The 9,706-nt window shown below is 43.0% G+C and overlaps 1 protein-coding gene across 1 annotated transcript in view; it reads left to right on the top strand.

The window, feature by feature from the left end:
• The first annotated feature begins 1,486 nt into the window (after positions 1-1,486).
• The window catches only part of LOC120066535 (protein Shroom4-like), a 39,515-nt gene continuing 31,295 nt past the window's right edge, over positions 1,487-9,706 (top strand). The window contains 1 exon segment of the mRNA XM_039017957.1: positions 1,487-1,609. Coding sequence (XP_038873885.1) covers positions 1,487-1,609 — 123 coding nt within the window.

Raw genomic sequence — 9,706 nt, 5'->3', positions numbered from 1 at the left:
GTTGAGGCTGTACAGTGCCTTGCAAAAGTATTCAGACCCTTTTTGATTTCTTCACATTTTATTGTATTACAAAATGGGATTAAAATGGATTAAATTGTCTTTTTTTGTGTGTCTGCAATCTACACAAAATACTCTGTCAAAGTGAAAGATTAAATATATATATATATATTTAAAGATGAATACAAATGTTATAACTAAAATATAGTCATTGCATAATAATGCAGCTCGCTGAGTCAATACATGTTAGATTCACCTTTGATTTTAGTTATTCAATTTTTTTATCATTAAAAGAAATATAAATTTTCTTCTACTTTTACATTACAGACATTACAGACAAGAAATCAAAATTAAATACATGAATGAAACACATTAAATGTGAAGAAATCCAATTTATTATTGTTAAGTATTATTATTATTGAATGGCTGTAGACGTTAGTTGCAAGTCATTTTAGAAACAAACACACACACAGTATAAATTAGAGGTTGGGCCAGTTTTAAACATTCCACAACGGTCATTATCTAAAGTGAATTACAGGGGAGAAGAATGTGGAAAAACTGAACACAAATAACAAGAGACCTATCTGAAGACAATGCATTTCAAACTAAGGTTTCTTTCTTTTCTCAGTTACAGACTAATGTTTATATATGGTTATATACAGGTAAGATATCATTTGCTCTCATCAACGTACTCACAGTTGAATACTTGTTTAATTTAAGGCTTAGAAATGTAAGCATTTCTTTCAAAAAAATCTTTAATCTATGATTACAGTGGATAGAAAACATATTGATGTTGTTTTACTGTAGGCTAACTAGGCCTAGGCGACCCCTATGTCTCAAACATGTACAACAACAAAAAACATTCTATGTGTGTACGCTAGTGGCCTAATAACAACTTTACAGCTTCACAACACCGCTACTAAAGTAGCGGTTTCAGGTTACAGATGAACGAGGGGATATTCACAGGAATTACGTCTCAAACGACTCACTATGCCCTATATAATGCACTACCCTATAGGTCCTGGTCAAACATAGTTCACTACATATGGGAAAGGGTACCATTTGGAACGTATTACACTACATAGCGGATACAATTATTTCTCTAAAGTTGTCTCTTTCCAGACAGACAAGGCGATACAACCCAGCGGTTGACGCTTGACACGTCCATCCCTCTGGGCACTCTCATTGGACAATCACAGCTCAATCTCTACCGTGACTGGCTGCGAAAGATGTCAATCAAACTCGCTTTCGAATATTGGGACTTGGAAATAACTTCTTCCTACGCGTCAGAGAAGTTTTGGAACACTGGCCAAACTTTTTGTTGAGCCCTCCCCCACCTCTCTCACACTCATTCCTCTGTCCGTTCCGGTGGCAGGCTAGTGATGGTAGACCCGTGATGGAGACTCAGAGTTCTAAAACGGCGCCGGTAGAAAAGTGACTCCTCGTGGTCGATTACGGCGAGGATAATAACGGTAAAAGAGTTCTAAGAATGGAGACGGTTGAGCAGCTCGTTTCGTTTAACCATATCCAAGTCCAGCTGAAGGGGGGCTCGCCCTGGGGGTTCACGCTGAAAGGAGGTCTCGAACACGGAGAACCGCTCATCATCACTAAAGTGAGTCGTGATTTGGATTTCAGAAAGTCACCAACGCGTAACGTTTATTTGATTTGTTACTGTTAAAGGCTGACAGCTTTGCAACATTTTATGTAGGCCTATAGCCAATGCAATGTGCATTATGTCAGGATATATTTGTGTGGTTTCAGTCTGTTACATAGTTACATAGTAACTACTATCTACATGCCCAGTCTGTGTAGAACTGTATGGCTGGATAGTTTGTTGCAACCCCTTTGCCTTTCGTTAGCGCTACCAATGTTGACCATCCAGGAAAACTATATAGTCACATATGTCGTCGCACCTCACCAGTAAATGTATCTACAGATGTTTAGAATCTTTAGAGATAAAATGTCGGGGACATAAAATAATATGCTGATATGCTCCTACCTGTAAATATTTTGGATACCCCTTTTTAGATAATATTAAAAACAAACAACTAGTAGCGCAGGGGTCTAAGGCCCTGTGGAGGGAATATATAGGGAATGTGGAGGGAATATCTAGGGAATGTGGAGGGAATATCTAGGGAATGTGGAGGGAATATCTAGGGAATGTGGAGGGAATATCTAGTGAATGTGGAGGGAATATCTAGGGAATGTGGAGAGAATATCTAGGGAATGTGGAGGGAATATCTAGTGAATGTGGAGGGAATATCTAGTGAATGTGGAGGGAATATCTAGGGAATGTGGAGAGAATATCTAGGGAATATCTAGGGAATGTGGAGGGAATATCTAGGGAATGTGGAGGGAATATCTAGTGAATGTGGAGGGAATATCTAGGGAATGTGGAGAGAATATCTAGGGAATATCTAGGGAATGTGGAGGGAATGTGGAGGAATGTGGAGAGAATATCTAGGGAATGTGGAGGGAATGTGGAGGAATATCTAGGGAATGTGGAGGGGATGTGGAGGAATATCTAGGGAATATCTAGGGAATGTGGAGGGAATGTGGATGGGATGTGGAGAGAATATCTAGGGAATGTGGATGGAATGTGGAGAGAATATCTAGGGAATGTGGAGAGAATATCTAGGGAATGTGGAGGGGATGTGGAGAGAATATCTAGGGAATGTATATGGAATGTGGAGGGAATATATATACATTTTTATTTCACCTTTATTTAACCAGGTAAGCTAGTTGAGAACAAGTTGTCATTTACAATTGCGACCTGGCCAAGATAAAGCAAAGCAGTGCGACAGAAACAACAACACAGAGTTACACATGGAATAAACAAACATACAGTCAATAACACAATAGAAAAAAAAGAAAGTCTATAAACAGTATGTGCAAATAGTGTGAGGAGGTAAGGCAATAAATAGGCCATAGTAGCAAAGTAATTACAATTTTGCAGATTAACACTGGAGTGATAGATGAGCAGATGTTGATGAGCAGATGATGATGTGTAAGTAGAAATACTGGTGTGCAAAAGAGCAGCAAAGTAAATAAAAACAGTATGGGGATGAGGTAGGTAGATTGGGTGGGCTATTTACAGATGGACTATGTACAGCTGCAGCGATCGGTTAGCTGCTCAGATAGCTGATGTTTAAAGTTAGTGAGGGAAATGTAAGTCTCCAGCTTCAGCGATTTTTGCAATTCGTTCCAGTCACTGGCACCAAAGTAGGTGTTGGCTTTGGGGGTGACCAGTGAGATATACCTGCCGGAGTGCGTGCTACGGGTGGGTGTTGTTATCGTGACCAGTGAGCTGAGATAAGGCGGCTCTTTACCTAGCGTAGACTTATAGATGACCTGGAGCCAGTGGGTCTGGCGACGAATATGTAGCGAGGGCCAGCCGACTAGAGCATACAGGTCGCAGTGGTGGGTGGTATAAGGCGCTTTGGTAACAAAACGAGTAGAGTATTGGAAGCTATTTTGTAAATGACATTGCCGAAGTCGAGGATCGGTAGGATAGTCAGTTTTACTAGGGTAAGTTTGGCGGCGTGAGTGAAGGAGGCTTTGTTGCGAAATAGAAAGCCGATTCTAGATTTGATTTTGGATTGGAGAAGTTTATGAGTCTGGAAGAAGAGTTTACAGTCTAGCCAGACACCTAGGTATTTGTAGTTGTCCACGTATTCTAGGTCAGAACCGTCCAGAGTAGTGATGCTAGTCGGGCGGGCGGGTGCGGGCAGCGAACGGTTGAAAAGCATGCATTTTGTTTTACTAGCGTTTAAGAGCAGTTGGAGGCCACGGAAGGAGTGTTGTATGGCATTGTAGCTCGTTTGGAATACGGAGGGAATATGGAGGGAATGTGGAGGGAATATCTAGTGAATGTGGAGGGAATATCTAGTGAATATGGAGGGAATGTGGAGGGAATATCTAGTGAATATGGAGGGAATATCTAGTGAATATGGAGGGAATGTGGAGGGAATATCTAGTGAATATGGAGGGAATGTGGAGGGAATATCTAGTGAATGTGGAGGGAATATCTAGTGAATATGGAGGGAATATCTAGTGAATATGGAGGGAATGTGGAGGGAATGTGGAGGGAATATCTAGTGAATATGGAGGGAATGTGGAGGGAATATCTAGTGAATATGGAGGGAATATCTAGTGAATATGGAGGGAATGTGGAGGGAATATCTAGTGAATATGGAGGGAATGTGGAGGGAATATCTAGTGAATATGGAGGGAATGTGGAGGGAATATCTAGTGAATATGGAGGGAATATCTAGTGAATGTGGAGGGAATGTGGAGGGAATATCTAGTGAATATGGAGGGAATGTGGAGGGAATGTGGAGGGAATATCTAGTGAATATGGAGGGAATGTGGAGGGAATATCTAGTGAATATGGAGGGAATATCTAGTGAATGTGGAGGGAATATCTAGTGAATGTGGAGGGAATGTGGAGGGAATATCTAGTGAATGTGGAGGGAATGTGGAGGGAATGTGGAGGGAATATCTAGTGAATATGGAGGGAATGTGGAGGGAATATCTAGTGAATATGGAGGGAATGTGGAGGGAAAGTGGAGGGAAAGTGGAGGGAATATCTAGGGAATGTGGAGGGAATATCTAGTGAATGTAGAGGGAATGTGGAGGGAATATCTAGTGAATATGGAGGGAATATCTAGTGAATGTGGAGGGAATATGGAGGGAATATCTAGTGAATATGGAGGGAATATCTAGTGAATGTGGAGGGAATATCGAGTGAATATCTAGTGAATATGGAGGGAATATGGAGGGAATGTGGAGGGAATATCTAGTGAATATGGAGGGAATGTGGAGGGAATATCTAGTGAATATGGAGGGAATGTGGAGGGAATATCTAGTGAATATGGAGGGAATGTGGAGGGAATATCTAGTGAATGTGGAGGGAATGTGGAGGGAATATCTAGTGAATGTGGAGGGAATATCTAGTGAATGTGGAGGGAATGTGGAGGGAATATCTAGTGAATATGGAGGGAATATCTAGTGAATGTGGAGGGAATATCTAGTGAATATGGAGGGAATGTGGAGGGAATATTGTAACGGCGGGTGAGTGGAATGAGTGAGGAGTCAAATGCAGAGAGCGAAATGAACGGGAAAACGCTTTAATGTCCTTCAAAAACGTAACAGGTCCAAAACATGGGTGAATGCCCAAAACACTGGCGCTAAACAAACCCCAAACCTTGTTACAAACACTGGACAGTGAAAAACCCAAAACAAGACACGCTACATCACCAAACGTAACAACCAATAAGCCCGCACAAACACTAGCGGGCAAAACGAACCTAAATAGCACCCATCCCAAAACCCCAAAAAGGAACAGGTGAAAACAATTAGACAGAAATAAACGAAAAGGAAAAAGGGATCGGTGGCAGCTAGTAAGTAATTAAGCAAACCAGATGGCACAATATATATTTTGTTTCTACGGTTAGCCAGGGTTACACTCCAACACTCAGACATCATTTAAAAACAAATCATTTGTATTTAGTGAGTCTGCCAGATCAGAGGCAGTAGGGAGGACCAGGGATGTTCTCTGTTTAGTGAGTCCTCCAGATCAGAGGCAGTAGGGATGACCAGGGATGTTCTCTGTTTAGTGAGTCCTCCAGATCAGAGACAGTAGGGATGACCAGGGATGTTCTCTGTTTAGTGAGTCCACCAGATCAGAGGCAGTAGGGATGTCCAGGGATGTTCTCTGTTTAGTGAGTCCACCAGATCAGAGACAGTAGGGATGAGCAGGGATGTTCTCTGTTTAGTGAGTCCTCCAGATCAGAGGTAGTAGATGACCAGGGATGTTCTCTGTTTAGTGAGTCCTCCAGATCAGAGGCAGTAGGGATGACCAGGGATGTTCTCTGTTTAGTGAGTCCACCAGATCAGAGACAGTAGGGAGGACCAGGGATGTTCTCTGTTTAGTGAGTCCTCCAGATCAGAGGCAGTAGGGATGACCAGGGATGTTCTCTGTTTAGTGAGTCCTCCAGATCAGAGGCAGTAGGGATGACCAGGGATGTTCTCTGTTTAGTGAGTCCACCAGATCAGAGGCAGTAGGGATGACCAGGGATGTTCTCTGTTTAGTGAGTCCTCCAGATCAGAGACAGTAGTAGATGACCAGGGATGTTCTCTGTTTAGTGAGTCCTCCAGATCAGAGACAGTAGGGAGGACCAGGGATGTTCTCTGTTTAGTGAGTCCTCCAGATCAGAGGCAGTAGGGATGACCAGGGATGTTCTCTGTTTAGTGAGTCCTCCAGATCAGAGGCAGTAGGGATGACCTGGGATGTTCTCTGTTTAATGAGTCCACCAGATCAGAGACAGTAGGGATGACCAGGGATGTTCTCTTGATAAGTGGGTGAATTGGACCATTTTCCTGTCCTGTTAAGCATTCAAAATATAACGAGGAATTTTAGGTGTCAGGGAAAATGTAAGGAGTAAAAAGATCATCAATTTCTTTAGGAATGTAGTGACGTATAAGTTGTCAAAAATATAAATAGTAAAGTACAAATACCCACAAAAAACAACTTTTATGTATTACTTTAAAGTATTTTTTACTTAATTACTTTACACCACTGGATATTTCTGTTTAAAAAAACACAGAATTCTGCATTAACATGATCCCTAAGCTTAACTTGGTAGTTATCTCAGTAAGTAGCTGAATTAATCGTGCATCGTGTGTAGTGTTAGCTTTCTGCTGGGTTTGAGAAAGCAGTGTCAGCTGTCCAGATATCTTGATTTCCTTGCTCTCCATTCTCGGCCCATCTGCTCCCACAAGGCAGGCAGGCCCGTTGCCCTAGCGACTCCACACAGACACAGCGTGTACACATGCTGCTCCAGAGCCAGTACTGTTCTTCCTTAAGACAGGCATGCGTCAACTTTTTTCCACAATGTCTCTCGTTCACATTCGCTTGTACATGTCCAAACTCACCAAAAATGACATTCAGTAGCTCCTACCTATATATGTGTAACTTTATGAGTTGGATTGCCTGTCTTAAAAATGTGTATATTTTCGTTTGGGATCGTTAGCATATTTAGCTAGGAGCTTCCATGGAACTTCATTATTAATTGTGCCAATTTCGTTAGCATTCTGGTAATATAGGCCCAGTGGTGTTTTTAGCATTTTTTTGGTGCTCCCTTGTGTACTAAGCCGGTAAATACTGTAAATCCTGGGATGAAAGAAGGACGGTATTACGATATGAACATCTGGATAACGCCCAACCCTAGCGAATCGACCTGAGAACTGTGTCCACGAGCCTCTCAGATGGAATACTCCTGTTTGGTCAAGTTACGGTCGTAGTTAACCCAACGTTGACTGTTTGAAATGTTGTACAGCTTTTAAACTGACTATACCATGACAAGTTGATTCATGTAGAAACTCAATGAGAATCTCGTTACTAGTCGCCCCCAATCAATATTTAAGACTGTAAATCACCAGCGTGGTTATAAGAAGTGTTAAGGAGCTCTGGTCTAGAAGTGTCCTGTTTATAATACAACTCTTCCCAAAACCACAACAACCTTTTAAATGTAATTATGAGAATGATATGTCATTTCCTTTATGTAATGTAAGGATAATCGTGTGTGTTTTTGTTTCTGTGTTTACAGTTTGTTCCATTGTTCTTTGTGTGTGTGTGTGTGTTTACAGTGCGTGTTTACAGTGTGTGTTTTACAGTGTGTTTGAGTGCGTGCTTGTGTGTTTACAGTGTGTGTTTTACAGAGTGTGTGAGTGCGTGCTTGTGTGTTTACGGTTTTCTCCAGTGTTACCATGCCTTAACCACAAAAAGCACAGTTAAACCTCAGCCTCAATACCAGAGCTGTGTGTGTGTGTGTGTGTGTGTGTGTGTGTGTGTGTGTGTGTGTGTGTGTGTGTGTGTGTGTGTGTGTGTGTGTGTGTGTGTGTGTGTGTGTGTGTGTGTGTGTGTGTGTGTGTGTGTGTGTGTGTGTGTGTGTGTGTCCACGTAGATCCTCTGGAAAAACAGACAATGACTTCTTCATATCCTGTGTTCTTTCTTTCTTTCTTTTCTTCTCAGCGCTACTCTTTTCTTTCTGTCTCCTCCGTTCCTTCACCCCTGGGTGTGGAAACACCTTTTCCGTTTCATAGCAGTCCCTCGTTCTCAAGCTGTGGTGTCACCGAAACACCAGCACGTGCACACGCTTGATGCCGTTACCACGGTAACGGGGTAAAAAAAGTCACGCCTTTTTTTCCCCCCTGTCCTCCACTTCAAATCAAATCAGGTTATTGGGGGGCGTAGACAGATTTAGAGACGTTATCGCAGGTGCAGCGATGATCCAGAAAAATCGAGCAGTCTAAATAGTGAGTAGGAACCAATGTTTTTAGGAACAGTAAGGAATTGGGGAATTTGCAGTGGAGTGGGGGACGGTTTTGTGTTACACATTCTGGTGTTTCAGATGGCTCATTCATTCCCAGTTTGGCCGTTGAGAGAGAGTTAACATTTAGTTGGGTGCTTGACATTTTAATTATACTTTGTTTTTATCCAGATCCGAGAAGGAGATTGTTGGCGCTGATTGGACATTATTGTGGATAGAGACGTTTGTTCTGCTGTGTTTAACTAGGAGCTGAAGGGGCCTGGGAGAGAGAGAGAGGGAGAGATAGGGCCTGGTGGACCTAAAAGAGTGGGAGAAAAGAGAGGGAGGGAGAGAAAGGGGGGGGGGGTTGCTATCTGATGGAATGTGTGTGTTTGGCTCCTGTGGCTTTAGCCTCTGGGCTGGTTGCTAGTGATGGAGAGGAGAGATAGAAGAGAATACTATAACCAGCTGGAAGGTCAAGAGTTGGTCAAGCTGAAAGGGGGAGAAAGGGGGAGGGGGGAGAGAGGGAGGGAGAGTGGTTCTGGGTCCCAGGCAGCAACACGGTTCCGCCACCGCTCTCTGCATCTCTCTCTCTCTCTCTCTCTGTCTCTCTCTGTCCATCGCTCCCTGTCTCTCTCTGTCCATTGCTTTCTCGCTCTTCATCTCTTTCTCTCCATCTCGCTCTCTCTCTGTCTCTCCCTGTCTCTCTCTGTCCATCGCTTTCTCGCTCTTCATCTCTCTCTCTCTCATCATCTCTCTCTCATCATCTCTCTCTCTCTCTCTCTCTCCATCTCTCTCTCATCATCTCTCTATTCAAATTCAATTTAAGGGCTTTATTGGCATGGGAAACACATGTTAACATCGCTCTGTCTTCTGTGTACTTCATCAGGTGAAGATGCCAGGTCATTTCAAAATGTTATTTTGTGTTAAATGTATGGACAAGCAAAAGGGCCGACCATTTGGCGAGGTTGCAGTGGTGTGGCCTCTGATTCACGCACATACACACACACTCCTCTCTCATGACACACACTTCCACGTAACACATCTGAAGTTTCAGCCAGTGTTTGAACGCGTCCTATTGAGAAACCCCACCGAAGAACCTTGTGTTTCCAGGGAAGAGGAGGAGAGAGAGAGAGAAATGTTGGGCGAGGTTGTTTGACACACATTATCGGGTAAACTGTTCACCATTTGTGTGTGCATGTAATAGAATTGGTTGCCCCCCCAACACACACTACCCCCCCAACACACACACTACCCCCCCAACACACAACACAAACACAAACACTACCCACACAACACAAACACTACCCCCAACACACACACACACACACACACACACACACACACACACACACACACACACACACACACACACACACACACACACACACACACAC

This window comes from Salvelinus namaycush, chromosome 21 (assembly GCF_016432855.1).
Source record: "Salvelinus namaycush isolate Seneca chromosome 21, SaNama_1.0, whole genome shotgun sequence".
NCBI classification, from domain to species: Eukaryota; Metazoa; Chordata; class Actinopteri; order Salmoniformes; family Salmonidae; genus Salvelinus; species Salvelinus namaycush.
Note: the sequence above shows the minus strand (reverse complement) of the source record. Positions and strands in the feature narration are given on the sequence as shown.